Source organism: Meriones unguiculatus, chromosome 3 (genome assembly GCF_030254825.1).
Source record: "Meriones unguiculatus strain TT.TT164.6M chromosome 3, Bangor_MerUng_6.1, whole genome shotgun sequence".
NCBI classification, from domain to species: domain Eukaryota; kingdom Metazoa; phylum Chordata; class Mammalia; order Rodentia; family Muridae; genus Meriones; species Meriones unguiculatus.
The window spans coordinates 146,091,306-146,114,351 of record NC_083351.1 but is presented as its reverse complement, the minus strand read 5'-3'; the positions used below and the strand labels follow the sequence as shown (position 1 = coordinate 146,114,351).

The following is a 23,046-nucleotide window of genomic DNA, read 5'->3' as shown; positions in this document are numbered from 1 at the left end:
TGGGGCCTACTTTAGTTTTTTTTTCCTTATTCTTATGACTTAAACTTTATTCTTAAATTATGATCATTTTGGAGACATAATGAAGAGCTCAATATGTTTACTGCATGAATGGGTTAGAGACAATCTCTAAGTCCAGATGCTGGATTCCACATTGTGCTTTCTGTTTTTTTTTTTTTTTTTAACTTTTATTCTCTAGCCATTTTTCTCTTTGGGACTGCCTTCTCAACATTTTCTGTCACTGTAAAGAAATATCCCATCAAAGCAGCTTACAGGAGAAATGGTCTACTTTGACTCAGGGTATTGTTTATCAAGGTCAATAAGTCTCTGAGCTAGAAACTTGCAATACCTGGTCACATTGCATCCACAGTGAGGGGCTAGAGAGCAATGGATTCTCTCTCCCAACTAGCTGCTTCTTTCATTGTGCAATCCAGGACCTCTGTCCCGAGAAAGGTGTTACATTCTTTAGGACAAGTCTTCCTCTAACCTAACCTCAATCGAACTAACTGACATGATCCTTCACAGGCTCATCCAAAGGCTAAGCCGAACTAAGCAATCCCTCTCAAGTGCACTGGAGACTTTTTTTCCTAGATGACTCCACATCCTGTCAAGCTGACAGTCAGTAGTAAACATCAATGACCATCGTGGCTTCTTTGGCTCTTACCTGCACATTCAAAGGAAGTTTATCTTCAGAGTTTGACTCTCTGCTATGGATTACATCTGTCTGAAATCTCAGGCACCCTGAAATCAACGTCCATGCTTTGACTCATCCAGCTGAAGTGCTGCTGGGGAGAGCTGTATGCCTCACAGCCTGTGGTTCTCTTAGTACGACTTGCTCTTCTTTTGAAGGCCAGTTCTTTCCTACCTTTTGCTTATTTCCAGTCACTCAAGTCTTTAAGCAGAATTGAAAAACTGCGAGTTTTCATAACTTCTGTCTACAAGAGAGTTTGATGCAAACTATTCTGACTTTATTTAAAACACTATGCATCACTTCGTTTTTAAATTTTGACATGGCATTTGTTCATGTTTTTCCCCTGTGAGAAGTGCTTGTAAAGTCCCCAGTCAGCTGCTCTCATGGTTGAATCTGAGCTTGTGGCTTAACCGCTCTATCTATGACCTCAGGTCCACTGAGGCAGAGTCTAAGTCTACTGCATTTGATTCTCACCTTTGTTTACCAAGTAGATCTCACATTATTTTTTTTCACATGTAATTTTATAGATAGCTTAGAATAAATTGTCATGGACTTGAGGCTGAGCTCAGTCAAAGGTGGCCGACCTATGGGGTTCAGTGAATCTCCCAGTTTTTCATGTGTTGGAAACTTCAGTCTCAGTGTGACAATGTTGGGGTACAGATCTCTAAGAGTTACAGCTACGTGAGAGGTGGCTGTCTTTGAAAGGGACTTAGGGAACCCCAGATTTCTGTTTTGTGACATAACCACTTTGCCCCTCGTGTAACTTTCCACCAACCATAGCGGTAGAGTCAGTATTATGCTGCTTAGACTTCAGCCTCCAAAACTGTGTGTTAAACAACTCCTTTTCTTTATAAGATCTGCCTGCGTCAGTTATTTTGTTACAATCACCCACATTAAACACATATATTAATTTACATAGTTTTCAGTCTTGTTTTTTGAGTCAAATCTATAAACCGAGGAGATGGTTGGGCCCGACAACAAATAATACTTCATAAACATGTTTTTTTTTCTGCTAAAAGCCATTCCTGGACACCGCACCATTGATAAGGATGATAGAGATAATTTTAATGTAGTACATTACCTGGACCTTGTTCATCTCCAGTTTATTCTTTTCATTGGCACTCTGGTCTTGTTTGCTCGCTCCCTTCTTCTGAGGGCCTTTTCCAAAGAAAATGTAATTGACGAAAGCGTATTCCAGGAGAGCCAGGAACACAAACACGAAACACCCCATGAGATAGATATCGATTGCCTTGACGTAGGGGATCTTTGGCAGAGTCTCCCTGAGGTGAGTGCTGATGGTCGTCATTGTCAGCACCGTGGTGATTCCTGCGGACAGAAAACCGAAGCGTAGCTGAAGGCTCCTCTGTGAAGTTGTGTTCTCCAAAGCCAAGAAGACAAACACTGTCCCTTAATGTCGTGCTGTCACAACAGCAGCAGCACAATAAACTGCTGGACCAAAGCACACACATTTCTAAAGACAAAATGACAGGCTGTCTCTAGATTCTATTACTAAGACATGACATAGAAGGCAAAGGTAATTGAGGGCTGATGACAATTTAAAAATAAGCACACAAGTATAAGGAAAAAGGTATGAAAAGGCAGAATAAAAATCCCACTGTTAAAAACAAGGTGAAAGGTGAGAACCAACTCAGGAGTTATGCATAACTTCCTGTAGGCATTGTGTAATGTAGGTATAACACTCTCTCTCTCTCTCTCTCTCTCTCTCTCTCTCTCTCACACACACACACACACACACCACACCGCACTAAAATTTTAAAAAGTTCCCCTGAAATCCCACTGCGTACTCTCCCTCACTCTGTTGTGCACCTACTCTCCATTCCTCAGTCTTTTCCCTCTAGAATCTGTCCTCGTGACCCTGATCCCTACTGCAGCCATGGCCAGACTCAAAGGTGGTGACCAGTTTGAGTTAACTGACTTAATCTCTAACTCACGTCACTCACAATTTTATTTTGCATATTCTAGTCATTTGCAACTCTAGTCATTTGTGTGGTATTGCTAAAAGACGAGATATTTAAGAAAGTTTGTGATTTGCATCAAGTATTCTTTATATACAATATTATATACAACAGAAAAAATAATAACATATTTTTTCATTGTTGCTTTGTTTTCTGAAATGTTACATAGATTTTATTTTTTATGTTTTTATTTTTTTATATTAGTTACAGTCTATTTACTTTGTAACCCAGCTGTAGCCCCCTTCTTCATTCCCTCCCAATCCCACCCTCCCTCATCTCCTCCCTGCCCCTCTCCAAGTCCACTGATAGGGAAGGTCCTCCTTCTCTTCCACCTTGATTTTATTGGTTTCAGAGTCTGTAACAAATTCATTTCCTAATGCTAGAAAAAGGCTTATTGAAAACCAGTCTTTAGAGTTAATAAAAAAGGTAATACCTACAAACCCAATGCAGGTTGTGTTTTGTCTGCTTTGTTGAATCTAAACGGAAGGTTAATAGTATGATGCTTGTGTGACAGCATACCAACTACATGGCATGCATAACGGTAGCGATAGAACAATGATTGGGAAAAAGTAAGAGTACAGAAAAGCAGATCGATTTTGTGTAGACAGTTTGTGCTGCAGCGAACACTAGCACTCCACATTTGTACAGTGTATCACAACGATCCACTGAATATGATGGGGAAGCTATCTTTTTCTTATTTTATAGGTGGATAAAGACAAACTCTGCAGCTGAGTTCGATGGTGCATGTCTGAAATCCCAGAATTGGAAAACAAAAGCAGGAGGATCAGGAGTTCAAGACTAGTCTTGGGTATACAGCAAATTTGAGGATGCTCTGTGGGACATGAGACTCTGTCTCAAAAAACCAACCAAAACCAACCAGACAAATAAAAGTCTGAGATTAGTCGTCTTGATGCTATAGGACAAAAATAACAAGATGGTTAACAACAGCATTTAAAATAAGCCCCGAGATTTGATGGTAATATTTGAAATAATACGAGAGTTATTGAATAAAGACAGTGGCTGTGAAAAGGTGTGAAAAGGGTGAGAAGACAATGGTGTGGAGGGAATGAAAGGAGCAAATTAGAAGAAAGGAAAAGGAAGCTTCAATCATCTGGTAAGTGATGACTGTAGATTGTAAATTCCCTGATTTGACGCATCAGCAGTACCATCAAGGGGTAAGATATATATGTTTTCCTATTTTCACCCATTTATCTGCAATTTTCAAGATTTAATTTTTCTTTATAGTTGAATTAGGTTCCATTGTGCATATGTATCATATTTTCTCATCAATAATAACAACAACAGCAACAATAACAATAAATATAAAGTCAGAAGGGAGATGGGTTGGAGATTATTGGGGAGAGTTAGAGGGAAGTAGTAGGGTCATTTGATCAAAATCTATTGTATACATGTATGAAATTTTCAAAGAATAAGTAAAAGTAGTAAATAAAAAAGCAAAATGGGTTCAGATAAGTGATTAACTCAAGTGTGTTGGAATGATAAGAACTCCATTATAAGAGATATTACCTGCTTCTTTGACTAAAACTTTAAATTTCATCTAACATTGTTCTAGCTAATGTGATTGACAGAATATTTTATTTACATACTATATTTATGTTTTAAGTCTTTGTTTTGAATTAGAAAATAGAAAGTTGTAAAAATTGTGTTATAATATCTTAGTTTTATATTTTAAAGATTAAGACATCATTATATGTCAACATCTTTCATATATATTTGACTTTTTAAAATTACCTGCCTTTGTGAGAATGTGCTTATGAGTGCAAGTGCCCAAGGAGGCCAGAAGAGGGCATCAGATCCCCTAGATCTGGGCCTACAGGTTTTTTTTGAGTCCCAACATGGATGCTGTGAGCTGAGCTCATGTCCTACAAGAGCATTACAAGCTCCTAACCACTGAGCTATTGCTCCAGGTCCTCTACTGCCTCCAGTGAAAATATCATTTGCTTTGAGAATATGCATCTATAGAGAACCAGTTGTACAAGGTTGTGAGTTTTTTCCCTGATGTAGACTGGATATTGTCTCTAGTTTTCTTTTACCCTGTCATATATGCACAATTTTCTAAAACCTTATCATATATTTACATTAAACCAGTATGTTGAAGATGAATATAAAATATGATTAATTACTTGTTCTTTATCTTTAGAATATCCTAAGGCTACAAACACTTGACTTTGCAGCCAGCAGAGGAGAGCTGGGGTATGACAGTTAGTCTGTGTGAAGGGATATGCTAGTCAATTAATCTGGCTTAGTAATTTCAAAAGAGAAGAGATGTAATATGTTGTCTTAACCAGATGTGGTATTTCTCTCCTTTCCCTTGTTTGAAACTGGAGTTATATATAAAATGTGTCTGAATATTATAAATAATGAAGTAGACCTGCATATGGCTAGATCATCAGAAATATTAAACATGTTCTAACTTTCCAAAGAGCCACTTACAGTCTTAAATATAGCTTTCTAGTTTTCAAGCAATTACTCAACCATAGTAAGATTAATTCTGAATTTTGTTCCAACAAAGAGGAAAGGATTTTTTATTCTGTCTTGATCATAGATCATTAATATAACTGATGAATTGTTTGTGCCTTCTTGAATATAATGAGCTCTATTTAAAGGAGAGACTCAGTTTGATGTGTTTTAATCAAAGGATAGTTGATCAAAGGATAGTATTTCCTGACCATTGATGCAAATTGCTAACAGTCACAAATTTTAGCTCTCTCCATGGTTTAAAATAATGAGTTACAAGAATTACAGTTCCCGTAGTCAAAATCAGGGAATGAAGAGGAAGTCATCACAAATTTGGAAAAAATACAGTGTAATGAGATTCTAACAAGTAATCTGTAAAACATTCATACAATAGGAAACATATCCCATTTTTTGGGGTCAAGTGCTAAAAGATATTTATTATAAGCACTTTTAAACTTTATCTTGGATATTTTATTTTATTACATTTTTTATTAATTACACTTCATTCACTTTGTCCCCCCCGTAGCTCTCTCCCTCCTCCCCTCCCAACCCCTCCCTTCCTCCCCCTTCTCCACGCATGCTCCTCCCCAAGTCCATTGATAGGGGAGGTCTTCTTTTCTTTCCTTCTGATCCTAGTCTATTAGATCTCATCAGGAGTGGCTGCATTGTCTTCCTCTGTGGCCTGGTAAGGCTGCTCCCCCCTCAGGGTGAGTTGATCAAAGAGCAGGCCAATCAGTTCATGTCAGAGACAGTCCCTGTTTCCATACTATGGAACCCACTTGGACATTGAACTGCCATGGGCTACATCTGTGCAGGGGTTCTAGGTTATCTCCATGCATGGTACTTGGTTGGATTATGAGTCTCAGGAAAGACCCCTGTGCTCAGATTTTTTTGGTTCTGTTGCTCTCCTTGTGGAGCTCCTGTCCTCTCTACATCTGCTATTTCCCACTTCTTTCATAAGATTCCTTGCACTCTGCTCAACAGTTGGCCATAAGTCTCAGCATCTGCTTTGATAGTCTGCAGGGCAGAGCCTTTCAGAGGCCCTCTGGGGCAGGCTCCTGTCTTGTTTCTTGTTTTCTCCTTCTTCTGATGTCCAGCCTCTTTACCTTTCTGGATAGAGATTGAGCATTTCGGCAAGAGTCCTCCCTCTTGATTAGTTTCTTTATCTGTACAGATTTTAGTAGGTTTATCCTATATTATATGTCTATATGAGTGAGTATATACTGTGTATGTCTTTCTGCTTCTGAGATAGCTCATTCAGGATGATCTTTTCCAGATCCCACCATTTACCTGCAAATTTCACGATTTCCTTGTTTTTTATTGCTGAGTAATATTTCATTGTGTAGATGTACCACAATTTCTGTATCCATTCCTCAGCTGAGGGGCATCTGGGTTATTTCCAGCTCCTGGCTATTACAAATATTATTTTAAAGCATCCTAATGTAGTCTGATTCTTTTACTTGCTACATGAGAGGTCTTGCTTTTGATCCTAAATTAAATGCTGCCTTTTTGTTTGAAGGCCTGATTGACTAGCTGTGAAAAAAGTGGGAATACATTACCTAGTGCGACTCTGGCTGCAGATGCATCATAGTTGATCCAAAATGACACCCAGGACAGAATGGTAATCAGTGTGGAAGGCATGTAGGTCTGCAAAATGAAGTAGCCGATGTTTCTCTTGAGACGAAAACTTAGTGATAGTCGTGGATATGCCCCTGGGGGAGAGAGAGAGGAAGAGAGGGAGGGAGAGAGATTTGATTAGAATCACCGTCTCTCTTTCACACGTGAATGGATTAGTAGGGAGGAAACTTCTTCACCTGTTGTGAACTCCACCTTCTTGGACACCATCTTGTAGTCAACAATTGAAAACTGGGGCAGCTCAATTTTATTGACCCCCGTTACTGCTCCCTCTCCTCCATTCCAGTAAAACTCGATGTCGTCAGTGGTATAGCCATCTGAAGTAAAGAAGCACAACCTAGTCACACAGAGCACAGAAGTTCTAGACACAATCTGAAGATAGTCCTCCAGCCAGAGGGAAGAGTCATTGCACTTTAGGGCCAGCGTGTCATTGAACAGGAATGGCAGATAGATCTTCCACAGAGTGCCATTTTTAATGGGTTAAGAGTGACTACATTGAGGAAAGAGAGGCATCTGGCTTTCGTGAGCCTAAGCATCCTGGTCCTTTATTACTTTGCATTACTGCTACAAATTTGTTTTTGTTGTATCTATGGAGGGTGCTTTTTTGTTAAAGCAATGGGGTTTCTGCATTCCAGGGCTCTGGAAATGGGTTTGGGTTATGCATTACCTAAGAACAAAAGCAGAATCAAAGGATAAACAGTTATTAAAAGGAACACCTAAGGGATAATGAAATGGAACATAGTAAAAAAAAAATCAAAATTTTAATAAAAGCACTTAAAAATAAACATACATTTCATTTAGAAAACTAACCAGGCTTATATCCTGCCATTACAGTTACTGCTATTATAGGTAACAGAACGGGAAAATCTTAAGAATTATATACATTCTTGATTCTACTAGGTGATTATGAGTTATTGATCTCTTTGAATATATAAGGGTGGTTTTCACTGTCAACAGAATCCAGAGAAGATTGACGACAGTTGAAGGTATGTCCCTGGCTTTGGCATGGAAGGCCCATGGACTGTTTTTTTTTTTTTCTTCTTCTTCTTCTTCTCCCTTCTCGTCTGTCCCCATTTGTTATGGCTTAGCTGAGTCATGGTGGTGTCTAAGAATGAATGTATAGCTAGAATAATGTTTGTATATTTTTAAAATTCTAAAGATAATTTGGCTCATTTAAAATCCACCTTAACCAGATAAACACATGGTTGACTTTTCAATTTTCTTTTTATATTCACTTCAAACAAAAAAGCATTATTTATTTTATCAGAGTTACTGACATGTGTTTCAAAGATAACCCTGTGAAGTCTTTGTAGTATGAATTATGCTGGCCTGCTTTTGATTAAAGCAGTCACATCTTTCTAATATATATATATATATATATATATATATACACACACACACATATATATAATATAATTTTTAAAATTTAAAATTGGGAGCTAAATGTAAGTGTTAGAGAATTGTACCAATTTTCCAGTTTGGAAATGAAATTGTCATTTTCCTAGTTTCTCTTTTTGGGTATGCATGTATAAGAAAAATCTGTCTCAATTTTACCTCTTAAAAGAATTAAAATTCCTCTTCAAAAAACTTTTAAAAATATTATGCTTGAATTTATTAAACAATAGCTATTTTATATTTGATAGTCTATAAAATTACCATTTATCATAACATATTATATTTAACTCGTCATTAAACCATTAAACAATTTTCCCTCTCCCCAAAGAGTTATATCCATATGAAATAATTCATCTACAATGTATTTATTATTACATATAAACATTGTTTCTGAGAGGCTGCATGATCCTCTTTACCTATTGGGCTTACCAAAATCTACTTGGGACTAATTGATGTATTGAGGCTGGATGTCAAACTTGAGTATGATGTGTGATACTTGTTTAACATTGTCTTGAGTATCTAATAGGAACCTACAAACAGCTCTACAGAAGATACATACATAGATAGATGAGTAATGGATGGATGGGTAGATAGCTATCTATCTGTATAGATAGATGATAGATAGATAGGTGATGGATAGATGGGTAAATAGATGAATGGTGGATGGATGAAGACACAGATGTGTGAGGGATGGAAAGATAGAAATATAGGTGGTTTATAGACGACTTCAGAAATAGATATGTAATGAACTGATAAATAGTAGGTGGGTGATGGATGGATAGATAGGTGATTTTTAGGTATATAGGAGGTGGACAAATAGATAAATAAGTAGTGCATGGAGATGGTGATGAATAGATGGACAGATAGATGGGTTACAGATGGATGGAGAGATAGATAGATAGATAGATAGATAGATAGATAGATATAGATGCATGGTGGATTAATAAGTAGGTAGATGGCTGATGAATGGATAGATAGCTTATGGAAATATGGGTAGATAGGTTGGAGATAGATAGATAGATAGATAGATAGATGAGTGATAAATGTAGAGATAAAAGATAAGTGAGCCTGTGGTATATATGCAAGATTAGAGTCTCACAACAGTGTGATGCAGCCATGATCATTCAGGCCTTTACAGCCATTGAAGCAGGACATTCTCCCCAAGCATGGTTGGATACCATAAAAAGCTAAAATGTTATGCTCAGGATGCGAGGCTAAGCACTGCACTCAGGGTCAGCCGCTTTGGACCCAGAGAAGAGCATGTCTGGTTGCATGCGGGTTGATGCCCCAGGTCCCGCCTCTGAGAAAAAGGTATCGGACGGGTCTGATGCTCTTTGGGTGGATGACACCTAAATGAACATCGGTACAAAGTCCCAATTTATTTCTAATATCAGAGATCAGACCTCTACTCTTGCCTGATGCGTCTAAAACAAAAAGGGGGAACTGTAGAGAGCTGCGGAATGCTATGCCTTAAAGATGGAGCTGGTTTCCGCCTTCCACCTTCCCGATGGTGAGTGCTTTCTGTCACGAACAACTCCACATTTGGCTAAGGCTGAGGATCTGGCTTGCTTCCATGTATGTGGACCTATCTGCATTGCCCACGTGGCACGCCTGGGTTGGCTACCCAGAGGCTATTTAAGCTGTGGGCTGGCTTTCCCCAGGGTCCAAGGATTGTTCAAGGTTCCTGAATAAACTGCATTGAAAAAAAAAAAAGATAAGTGATGGACTGACAGACAGAAAGATAAATGAATATTTAAACATATAGATAATCTCCACATCCAGTAATAATAATAATAATAAAAGCTTCTGGCTTGCTCTAGACTTGCTAAGTTAACAAGGTGATAGATTTCAACCTCCAGCTGTTGCTTAAGTTGTCAGAATCTGGGGCAAAAATGTAGGCAAGCACAAGTTCAAGTTGTGAGAGCCCAGATGCTTTGTAGTCTGCGCTGAGAGGAGAAGGGAGTGGGTGAGTCAAAACGGCAGCTCTGTTAGCTCCTACTTCTAGGCAGCAGCTTAACACGAAGTAAAACTGGAAGGTGACCACCCTGCCAAAGCAGATGTTGGTATTCATGTTAGTTGTCTCTTATGCGAAATCTCCCTTTCCACAGTATAGGTGGCACAGTTAACCGTGGTCTGGGCATATTAAATGGAAAAATTCTAAACATAAACATTTCATGAGATTGAAACTCACATCATTCTTAGCAGTGCTACGAAATCCCATGCTCTCCCACTGTAGCCCACCCAAGGTGTAAGAGACCTCTATGTCCAGCACATCCTTCCTGAGCCCTCTATGTTTAGCCATACCAGGCATCTGATGACCTGTCTCAGTCCCTCAGTGCTCACGTTTCAGTAACTCTTCTTGATAGTGAGGCCGTATTCATGTAGACTGATTACAGTTTGTAATAATTATCATTTTATATGTTTTATTTGAAATCATTTCTGTCTAATTATGGTTATGATTCATTTTTCTTTTGCCTAATTTATGTCCTAGATGGGCATGTAAAGGAAACGCCTTGTTTGTGCGGGGTTGGCGTATGCAATCCTTTGGGCACCTATCTGCTGGACGAGGAGGGAGTATTGCAGTCCAGCTAGTCAGGGGTCTGGGTCTTGATTTCCAAGCTCGCTTCACTTTGTTTAACTAAAACTCATTACTCACAGTGCTGTGGGCGCTGAGATAATTACAGATGATTTGGGGAGAGGGAAAAAAAGAGAGAGAATGTGAACTCTCATTTATACAGATCCTGCAGTTCTCACGGGGGCAGTAATGGCAGAGGGAGCCAAGCGAAGAACAGCGGCCTGGAAGCACACTATTATTCAAAGGTTACACAAGAACATTTTGCCACGGAGAGAGAGAACATCAATTTGCTCACACCTAAACAATCTATTTGCCAACGGTTTTCCTTTATGAACCGGTGACTTCACACAGAGCTTCACTCTGAGCACTCCAATTCCAAGGATGTTGTTTCCTAGCAACAACCACAGAGAAGCACTCAGAATTTCCTCTCGGCCCCTGGGACTTCTTAGTGATGCTGAAAGTGCAGGTAAAATTAAGTTGATGTCAACAGATGAAGATTCAGAGAGCTAGCACCGTATAAAAGTGTCTGAATATTAGAATTTATGCTGTTTGAAATATTTTACTTTAGATGAATTTTCTACTCTGCAAATAAAAGTTAACTCTTCAGTGTGCTCAGTAGATCTTTAGGGGTGGTCAGATGTTGTTCTTAGATGTGTTGAGATGATGTCAGGACTTAAACTTTCATCCAAGAGCAGACAGATGGACATTTACTTCTTTCTGAGGACAGGCCTTCGCAATATAGCAAGTTTCATGGTTCTGATACACTTAGACCAATTTTTTTTTAAAGATTTATTTATTTATTATGTATACAGAGTTCTGCCTGCATGTACACCTGCATGACAGAAGAGGACACCAGATCTCATTATGGATGGTTGTGAGCCACCATGTGGTTACTGGGAATTGAACTCAGGACTTTTGGAAGAGCAGTCAGTGCTCTTAACCTCTGAGCCATCTCTCCAGCCCCTAGACCAATTATTAAAATAAATTATTTTTGAATATGATGATTAACTGAAGGCTAGGCAATGATACAGACTGTTACACTGTGAATGTGCCCAGTGAGGTTCACGTGTTGTGGGCTTGTTTTACCAGAGCAGAAGTCTTGGGAGATAAGAACTTTGGAAGTGAGCAATAAGAGCAATAAGCAGTAATACAATTAACTTGTGAAGTGCTTCCTTGTGAAGTACTAGTTTGGCTCTCTCTCTTTCTTTCTCCTCTTCTCTTCCTCTCTCCCTCTCTCTCTCAGATACAGTCTCATTGTGGAGCCCTTGCTGACCTGGAACTTACAATGTAGACCAAGCTGACCTCTAACTCACAGCGTTTCCTGCCTCTGCTTTCTGCGTGCTGGGAGTGAAGGAGTGCCTGTGGAGCATGTGATCGGACTTGGTTTGGCTCCTTTGTTCTTGTATTCACATCCTGTGGTGCTTTGTCTTCTCCCTCCCAATGAGGAATAGTACAGCCAGAGCATTCTTGCCTACTGCTGGGCCTTTGACTTTAGACTGATTGACTTACAGGGGTATAAGCCAGTAAATTTTTTGTTGTTCTTTAGGGGGAGCAGCCTTACCAGTCCACAGAGGAAGACAAAGAAGCCAGTCCTGATGAGACCTGATAGACTAGGGTCAGGTGAAAGGGAGGAGGACCTCCTCTATCATTGGACTTGGGGAGGGGCATAGAAGAAGAAGATGGAGGGAGGGTGGGATTGGAAGAGGATGGGGGAGGGGGCTACATCTGGGATACAAAGTGAATAAACTGTAATTAATAAAAATAAAATGGAAATTAAAAAAAAAGTATTCAGTCCACCATTCTCTGTGATAGAAGCACAAAGCAAGCATAGGTCTAAAACAAACAGTTCTGCTGGTATGCCTTGGGCCAAAAGAACTGAAAATGACCATGTGATATGAGTTGGTTTAAAGAAACCTGGAATTCCTGGTTAACAGTTGGACGAGAAGTCATTTTGCTCCGTTTTAGATGTTACAGTGCAGATTTGAGAACCTGGTAAATATGTCCTAAAATCTCACTCATGATCATCATTTCAACCAATGGCCTTCTTTACCACTCACCCACGCTATTCTCAAGGGCCCTATTGGCCATAGGGTTCTGCAATGTTCTCACAGTTAAGTACAAGTCTATCCAACAGTCCACTTAATGTTTGACTCTTGTCCGACAGTTTGAGTCGTCATCTAGTGCTTGCGGGCCTTCCCCTCACATTCTCTCAGGCAATGGGATGGTTAGTTAGAATTTTATGTAATTGTAGACAAAGTGTCCTATAAAAATTACTTTGATGTGTGTGTGCACCTGTATGTGTGCGCGTGCGTGTGATATCACATACATGTATAGGTACACATGTGGTCATACATTTGCAAGCTAGTGGTCAACTTCAAATGGTGTGTTTCGGAAAATAACACCTAATTTTTGGAGTCAAGGTTCTCCCTGGGGAGTATAGCTTGCGGGTGTGACTAGCTTGACTGACGAGCAAGCCTAGGGATTTATAGCTATCAGTGCTGAGATTACAGCTGTGCACTGCCATACTTGGCTGTCTACGTAGACCCTGGGAATGAAATCAGGTCCTCAAGACTGGACAATAGACACTGTACTGGCTGAGCCATCTCTCCATCCCTGAAAATATGTTGTTTTAATGAGAAAAAAAATCATCTTGGGCATTGTCTGTCATCTGATCCTTGTCCACCCCTTGTGTTAACAGAAAACAAAACAGTAGTCTTTCTATATACTGCCATCTTCGTCTTCTAAGACCTTTCATGTATCTTCCTGTCTTCTTCTCCATGTGCTTGTCTTTCCTAGAAAGTACTTATAGTATTTTCTTTTCAGTAGTTTCTACTTCGCTTGTATTAGGTCATGCCCACTTAAAGATATATACTTCAGACATGATACTTTTTGTTTGTTTTGTTTTATCTTTTTTTTGTGTGTGTGTATTGGGGGTTGAGCTTAGAGCCTTGAACATGGTAGAGAAATACTATATACTGACTTTATATTGACCATATTAAGATGAGATGCATCTCACACAAAGCAGATGTATATATAGAACTGTTATTGACTTGATGACACAGCTTATTTGTTTTAAAATTATAGATTTTAAAATATATTTTACAATAAATAATTGAAAACTCTTGAAGAACTTGTAGAATGTAGACATGTTTTGTTTATACTGACTAATGTCTAAATGGCTTGGTTAAAACTTTGTCACCAAGGGTTGCTAGTGAAACATTCAAGATTTTCTTCAGATTTTTATTTACTTGGAATGTAACAAGATCAACTTAAATTTCCCATTGGTAAGAATCTGGATATCTTCATTAGGTCTCCTAATCCTGATTGCAGCCTATCCTGACTTCTAATTGGCTACCACTGGTGATTTCCCGAGATGATATTGCCAGCTGCTGTTGCTGGGGCTCACTCTTTGCTGACCTTCATTATCTCTTCTTTTGATTTGGGCTGTTAAAAGTTAGTGGTCTATCCTATCCTGCAAGACCCATGCCATTGTTGGTGTGTTTGACCTCTGAAAATGAGAATTTTTTGTTCTATTCACTCATGGTCTAGCGATTGAGCAGATATTCAATTAGCTTAGGTGATTTTTCTCCCAGCTTTGAAGAATCTAATATTGTGCAGTTTTGTTTTTTTTTTTTAACGTAAACGAACCCATCTATTGCAGACGAGGCAAGTTTCAAACCGTAGCGCTTCTACTGGTCTTGGAGTTCCTTGAGTCTTCTCATGGCGGACTTCAGTGTGATGGCAGAAGTGGTGCTGTAGGTCCAAGCCCCTGTTTTCAGGCAGGATCCACAGTGCCAGATGCCAACGGCTCATCTCTTCATCTTGGTCGTGCCACAGAGGGGGCAAGTGTACTTGGCGTGCTGGCTGATTTTAGTCTTCTTCACCATCGTCTGGAGGGAGGCACCACAGTAGGTTCCGTATTTTCTCAAAGATCCTGACCTTCTCGGTGCATTCAGCCATGTCGCCAGAATCGAAGTGCAAGCCGGAAGGCTTAAATTTTATCTGTGCCAGTTTCACTCACTGTTTTAATCCATTCTGGTCTTTTTTTGTTTTTTGTTTTTTTTTTTTTGGATCTTTTACGTTTCATATTATCTTTAAACTTAGAAAATATGCCACTTATCATGAATTTCACTTGGTTGAGATGACTGTGGACCGGCAGAGACAAGGAGGGAGCCCCCTTAACAGTCTTCTGGCAATATCCCTCTAGGCTAACATCAAATTTCAGGCAGCATTTTGTGGTGTGACACCATCATTTATTCATTTAATATTTACCTAATTGTTTTAGCTCCGAGTATGCTTTTCTCTGTTTATCACATTTTCTAGGTTCACTTACTTTGAATCCTCACTCAAATAAGAGCAAATATGTTTTGACGTTTATTTAGAGAAATGAAGCTGCCTCAATAGATTACTGATTCTGCCTACATCGTGAATCTTGCCCAGACTGAATTGATCTCATCAGCCTACACGTCTGCAGAATTTAGATTTCTTACCTTCTGAAAATATTGAATGATGTCTTTCTTATTATCAACACCAATAGCCATGTGGTATGTGAATATCAGGTTTGTGATAAAACCAAACAAACAAAAAAATCTTTCTATCAATGTTCAGCTTTAATAAATGCCAGTGGAGTCACACTGCATTCTGCCATGTATGCTTTACAGAAAATTTTGACAAAAGATCAGAACCAAGGCTGCTCTGTGGTCAAAATCAGTAGTGAAGTAAACAACAAAAACAAAAACAAAAAAACAAAAAAACCCCAAAACAAAACGCATGGAAATGCTAATTCTATTAATAAATGTGAATCCTGCTGTTTATTTTCAGAAACCTTTTCCCAAAACAAACAGCCTCTACCAGTTACATTTTAATTGTGTTAACATTCAAAGGACAGAATAGTTTGTCTTGAAAAATAATCCCTTTTTTCTTCCAAGTTTTTGGAATGGTAAGACAGAGATTCCTTTTTCCTGTGTTCTGACACCAAGCTCCTAAATTCCTTGGAATTTCCAAAGTGACAGAGCATCTTTTGTTCTAATGACGTGACTCTCACAAACCAATCAATACCAATCAATGGGGGCAGGTTGTCAAAACACCAAACTTCATTTAGAACTCTGAAAGTTTTAGTCCCATTCCCAACGCCCACAGAAAGATAGTCTAGAGTTTGTATTAGCAATCTATGGCACCTTTCCTGGAAATCCTAGCATTCAGGGGGCTGGTCAGCACATCAATGTGCTAGGAGAAGGCGGACCTGGAAAACGTTCAGGGTTGTGAATCCTCACCCACACCCTAGCATCCCTCACTGTTTGCAACCATGTGACCACTTATGAATTGAACCCCTTTACAATTACCATCGAAGAGAGACTGAACTCTTTCTGTGACTCCACTGAACTGCTTTGACAAAATAAGCTTCAGGGTGCTTGTTTTTCGGAACCACAAGGCTGTGTCAGGTTAGATCTGGTATAGGCAGACATCCATACCAGCTATGAATCCATCCCTGTGACTGGCATCTGAATAGAGGGTAGCCTCATGGGACTACCTTAAAGCTCTTAAAACAGTGGAGACTGACCAACTCTGGGTTGTTGGTGTCTGGACTGAACTGAGTTGTTAAATGTCCATTTGATGTCCAGAGGGTAGGAGAATTGGTTGTTGTGCAGAAAATTTTCACCCTTTTAGAAGCATGAGCAAAAATAATTCACCGTTTTTTGCTTGTGGTAATGGTCACAAAGTGATTTTTCGGAGACACCTTTGGCCATCAGTTTTTTTTAATTAATTACACTTTATTTACTTTGTATCCCCCCATAAGTCCCCCCCTCCTCCCCTCCCGGCCCCACCCTCCCACCTCCTTCTTCACACATGCCCCTCCCCAAGTCCACTAATAGGGGAGGTCCTCCTCTCCTTCCTTCTGATCTTAGTTTATCAGATCTCATCAGGAGTGGCTGCATTGTCATCTTACGTGGCCTGGTAAGGCTGCTCCCCCCTCAGGGGGAGGTGATCAAAGAACAGGCCAATCAGTTCATGTCAGAGACAGTCCCTGTTCCCATTATTATAGAACCCACTTGGACACTAAACTGCCATGGGCTACATCTGTGCAGGGGTTCTAGGTTATCTCCATGCATGGTACTTGGTTGGAATATGAGTCTCTGGGAAGACCCCTGTGTTCAAATTTCTTGTTCTGTTGCTCTCCTTGTGGAGTTCCTGTCCTCTCCAGATCTTACTATATCCCACTTCTTACATAAGATTCCATGCACTATGCCCAAGAGTTGGCCATAAGTCTCAGTATCTGCTTTGATAGTCTGCAGGGTAGAGCCTTTCAGATGCCCTCCGTGGTGGGTTTCTAGCTTGTTTCCTGTTTTCTTCTTCTAATGTCCATTCTCTTTGTCTTTCGGGATGGGGACTGAGCATTTTAGTCAGGGTCCTCTCTCTTGATTAGTTTCTTTAGATGTATAAATTTTGGTGGGCTTATCCTATATTACATGTCTATCTGAGTGAGTATATACCGTGTGTATCTTTCTGCTTCTGGGACAGCTCACTCAGAATGATCCTTTCCAGGTCTGACCATTTACCTGCAAATTTCATGATTTCCTTATTTTTCTTTGCTGAGTAATATTCCATTGTGTAGATGTACCACAATTTCTGCATCCATTCTTCAGTTGAGGGGCATCTGGGTTGTTTCCAGCTTCTGGCTATTACAAATAAAGCTGCTACAAACATGGTTGAGCAAATGTCCTTATTGTGTACTTGAGCCTCTTTTGGATATATGCCCAGGAGTGGCATGGCTGGGTCTTGAGGAAGTGCTATTCCTAGTTGTCTGAGAAAGCGCCAGATTGCTTTCCAGAGTGGTTGTACAAGTTTACATTCGCACCAGCAGTGGAGGAGGGTTCCCCTTTCTCCACAGCCTCTCCAGCATGTGTTGTCACTCGATGGCCATCAATTTTTTGCTTGTCTTTATAGACACCCATAGTGTGTCTGCCAAGTGGTGGGCCGCATTCCATGACTTCTAAAGCTGTTTTGCTATTCTTCCTGCATGGCTCCTGGCATTCTTGAAATCCTATCTAAACATGTAATATATATTCCAACTTTTTGAACATTTCCTCTTAAAAATATTACTTGGGTAATTATTCCCAATATTCTGAGAAAGCACCAGAATACCATTCAGCTATTAAAAACAAGGAAATCATGAAATTTGCAAGCAAATGGTGGGAACTAGAAAAGATCATATTGAGTGAGGTAACCCAGAAGCAGAAAGACACACATGGTATATACTCACTCATAAGTGGTTATTAGACATATTATATAGGATAAACATACTAAAATCTATAGTCCTAGAGAAGCTAAACAATAAGAAGGATCCTAGGGAAGATGCTCAATCCTGATTCAGAAGGACAAATGAGATAGACATTGGAAGTAGAAAGACAGGGAACAGGGCAGGAGCCTTCCACACAGGGCCTCTGACTCTACTGATTAAGGTATCAAAGCAGATACTGAGACTCAGTCAAACTTTGGGTAGAGGACATGGAATTTTATGAAAGAAGAGGGAGATAGAAAGACCTGGGGCTGGGGGGTGCAGAAACAGGAGCTCCACATGGAGAACAACAGAGGAAAAAAAAACTGGGCCCTGGTGTCCCTGCAGAGACTGATACCCAAACCAAGGACCATGCATGGAGAGGACCTAAAGCCAGTGCTCAGATATAGCCCATAGACTCAGTCTCCAAGTGGTTTTCCTAGTAAGGGGAGCAGGGGCTGGTTTTTGACATCAACTCAGTGGCAGGTTTTCTGATCACTTCCCCCTGGGGGATGCAGCCTTGCCAGGCCAGAGAGGAAGATGATGCAGCCAGTCCTGATGAGACCTGATAGGCTAGGGTCAGATAGAAGTGGAGGAGGACCTCCCTTATTAGTGGACTTGGGGAGGAGAATAAGAAGAGAACAGGGAGGGAGGATGGGATTGGGAGGAGACAAGGGAGGGGGCTACAGCTGGGATACAAAGTGAATAACTTGTAAGAAATAATAATAATTTAAAAAATAAAAAAATATATTACTTGGGTAAAAGATGGCAATAAGCTGTGATTGCTAATAATTTCCATGTTCTGGGTTCAATCAACCAAAAAGGATGATTTTCATAGTATTGTAACTATAATAAAACAAGCAGGTGTTGCAAAATTGCTGAGAATTTTGTGTTTGAAATTTAGACAACCTAATGTTTGATATTTCTGTCATGAAAGGGGGAGGGACTTGCCTTTAGATGAGGTCAGACAGTCACTGTGACTGGATGACTCCTCTTCCTATTTGGCTAAGGCCGAGGATCTGGCTTGCTTCCATGTATGTGGACCTATCTGCATTGCCCCCGTGGCACGCCTGGGTTGGCTACCCAGAGGCTATTTAAGCTGTGGGCTGGCTTTCCCCGGGGTCCGAGGATTGTTCAATGTTCCTGAATAAACTGCATTGAAAAAAAAAATCCCTCTGCACTTGTGAATAGCTGTTTTACTGTTCAGAAAAGCCCTTTACAGAGTGTAAAATGATCACGTTGTTTTGATATATGAAACATAATTAACCCTTTAAGTAGAGACTTTAAATATGAGTGTCAACATTGTAATGCTATTTAGGATTGTTTTAAAACAGGATTTATTCATGGGTGTTGTTTAAGAATGCTTGCTCTATCTGGGTTTGTTAAAGTTGTATGTCAGTATTCTACTGCCAAGTTTAGAGAAGAGAGTCACCCTTAATTTTGAGATATACTTAATATCTCCAATTTCATTTTATTTCCTAAAGCATAAAATATCCTTGAGAGTAAATGAAATCATGAACGAGTAAAGCATAGGCTCATTCAGTAAATCACAGTGTTCTGTTTGAAGCTTCATGCAGTGGTAATTTTGGCCTGAAGCCATGGATTAGTTTTGGATCAAATTTTGAATTATCTAATTTGCTTTTCTATTGCCACCTGATATCCCAAGTGTAGGAAACAATTCATAATTTATTCATACCTTTGTTTTAAATAGTTGAAACATTTCAGTATTATTGTTTGTAAGTCTGTCCTTGGGGGCCATTAAAGTTTTGTTTTATCTTGATTCTTTTTCTTTCAGTTTAAAAAATGTGTGTGCTAGATAATTTCCTGCAAAGAAATTCTGGTGATAAAAGGCCCCCTTTTTTTAAAAGATATTAAAATCTAAGACATTCATAACTAATATAAATCAGTTATGCTAAAAGCATGTAGTATGCTGCTAAGAGAAAAGAAATAAAAAATTGTCTGTGTATATGCATGCATGCTGGGGTTGGGATACCTCATTATGTGTTGCCAGCCAGACTTAGTTATTTTTCTTTTGCTATGGTAAGATACCTTGATAAAGCAACTCAATGGAGAAAGGCTCTATTTTTTGGCTTAGATATAGACCACCGTGGTGAGGAAGGCATGGCAGCAGGAATACGGAATACGAGGCTTTCCAGTCACACTGCAAAAGCAGTGACAGTTCAAAAGCAGAAGCACAGGACAGTTAGAGGGGCCAGGCTATAAGCCTCAAAGCCCACCCCAGTGACATACTTTCTTTTCAGCAACTGTCCACCTCCTAAAGGATCCATAACCTTCCCAAGTAGAATCATGGATGACGACCAAGTGTTTAAAGACACAAGACCATGGAGGATAAATCACACGTAGAACACAACAGCCAGAAGTCCCCAGAGACCTCCCAAACGGCACGGGTTATTGCCATTGGTTTTGGGTGCTTATCACAACTCTACGGTAAAATATTATTGCTGAGGACACCACACATTTTGAACGTAGGACATAGAGAAAGAATGGTGGACATGAACCACAAGTTTCCTCCCTGGTGACTAGTGTTCACTATGGTAGACATTGCTGTGTAGGAACCTGGAAAAGAAGTCATTGGTGTCACCCAGCTGCAGACCTAGGGTTCTACAGTGGCAACCTTCCAGACAAGATGGGTTCACTGTACAACAGTGGACTGACTACTCTGGTAGTAGCCAAGTACATTCTGATTGGATCTGAGGCCAGCTGCACAAGAGGGAATTAATGCATGGTACCGTGGCCCACAGCCATGGGGAACGTAGGCCCTAAGGGTGAATCTACTGTTTATTTTTGGATAATTAAACATCTTGTCAAAGTGTCTTCTGAGTATTTCTGATTATATCCCTAGACAGATGCTCTCCTCAGCATTGGTCATGGATGCCTCTATTTGCAGTGAATAGTTGTTAATGCAGAGACTCATGGGTGTTCAAGTAATAAGGGTAAGTGGCTTATTGGGTACCCTTCCTTCAATTGAACATTCCCATTACCCTTTCCAAAGCTCAGGGAGCACCAGCAAAGCGGGAGTTTGAAGAATGTAGTACGATTCAGGTGATGGGGAAAAGTGGCACTTAACTGTCTTCTGGGAATGATATGGCTGTTGCCCTTAAACTCACAACAGCTTCAGTTGCTTTCACAGGACCACACAAGACTAAGCCTTCCAACGTGGTGTCATGGATGGCAGGGAATGCCCATGGGGTTGGGCACCTCTCTGGAGGGTGGGGCGAAAGCTGGCATTTGATGGTTGCCAGAGCAGGGAGAATCATTGTCTTCAGTGATGTTGCCACTAGTGAGTTGACCATGCCCCAGCTGATAGGTTCATGCCCATGCCCAAGCCATTGGCCCTGGTTAAACTAAGCAGGCCACAAAGTAATAACAAAAACAAAAGCAAATTGACGTTGAAGGATGATCTATGAGGCAGAGAGGTGGTCGATAGGGGTAGGAAGGAAACTGGAAATGATGGCGTGTTGAAACTGTATCCGGAATGTGTCATATGTATAAAACTGTCAAAATAAATGAATAGTAATAAATGTGTACAGAAATGTTTTCTACAGACGGATGCTTAGAGAATGGATGGTGTCTTCTTTGAAAATTTTACTGTGTGAATATGCTATACTTTTAAAGTGAAACCCCTGTAAACTAGTTTTATTGTTCCAGAAATCACTAACATAATATTTCGGGAAGGGGAACACCAAAACTAAAAACTACACAGTTAACCTGTAGAGGGCACTCAAGACCTTTTAGACTAGACTGCACTTTCAAATCTGAAAATTTTATTCCTGAATTTCAGTTAGGTTTAAGAAAGAGTTTTACAGGGAAGAGGACAGGAGCCTATCACAGAGGGTCTCTGGAAGGCTCTACCCAGCAGGGTATTGAAACATATCCTGAGATTCCTAGCCAAACTTTGGACAGAGTGCAGGGAATCTTATGAAAGAAGGGAGAGATAGAAAGACCTGGAGGGGACAGGAGCTCCACAAGGAGAACAACAGAACCAAAAAATCTCGGCACAGGGGTCTTTTCTGAGACTAATACTACAAACAAGGACCATGCATGGAGATAACTTAGAACCCCTGCACAGAAGTAGCCCCTGGGAACTCAGTGTCCAAGAGGGTTCCCCAATAATAGGAACAGGGACAGTCTCTGGCATGAACTCAGTGGCTGGCTCTTTGATCACCTCTAGCTGAGAGGGGAGCAACCTTACATTCCACAGAGGAAGACAAAGAAGCCAGTCCTGATGAGACATGATAGAGTAGGGTCAGATGGAAGGGGAGGAGGACCTATCTTATCATTGGACTGGGGGAGGGGCATAGGAGAAGAAGAGGGAGGGAGGTTGGGATTCAGAGGGAATGGGGAAGGGGCTACAGCTGGAATACAAAGTGAATAAACTGTAATTAATAAAAATAAAAAAAATTAAAAAAGTTTTAGCCTTTTCACTATGGTTTTTAATTTTGAATCAGTGATTCTCAGGAGATTTTATTTTCAAATTAGCTTCTGTTAAATGATATTAGAACATTTATAATTAACCTACTTTGTCAAAAATTCAGATTTTAAGCTAAGAATCTAATTTAAATAATGAAACTCTAATGGGTGCCTAAAGTAGATGTGGCAAATGACTTGCTTTAGTGTAGTTGAAGCTTGACCTTTGATCTTTTCACTGTCATCTGAAAATGATGCTACAGTATCCAAGCTATGTATACAAAGCAATGGCAACCTGTATGCTATGATAATGTTTATGCCATGCACCCATTCTTGACATCTTCACATCTCCGGTCGCAACTAAGTAACCAGTAGAAGCGAGATATGGTAAAAACACATCATTAGGTTCAATTAGTTCATAGCTCAATTTCTATCTTCACTAGCCAATCACAGTCCCACTCACTTTAGGGATAAACTGTTCTTTTAATTTCACGTCCCTTTTCATTCACTTGCAGGTGACAGTAAATCCATGCCTTCAGTTTCTAAACATACTTTGTCAAAGAGTAGATGTAAACTTTATAGCCCCTGCCCTCGG

At 40.0% G+C, this 23,046-nt stretch overlaps 1 protein-coding gene across 1 annotated transcript in view; it reads right to left on the bottom strand.

The window, feature by feature from the left end:
• The window catches only part of Gabrb1 (gamma-aminobutyric acid type A receptor subunit beta1), a 452,897-nt gene that overhangs the window by 28,281 nt on the left and 401,570 nt on the right, over positions 1–23,046 (bottom strand). Inside the window, exons 6-8 of the mRNA XM_060380727.1 lie at positions 6,957–7,094; positions 6,702–6,854; positions 1,770–2,014 (exon numbers count right to left, since the gene is read on the bottom strand). Coding sequence (XP_060236710.1) covers positions 1,770–2,014; positions 6,702–6,854; positions 6,957–7,094 — 536 coding nt within the window. The remainder of the gene's footprint in view (positions 1–1,769; positions 2,015–6,701; positions 6,855–6,956; positions 7,095–23,046) is intronic.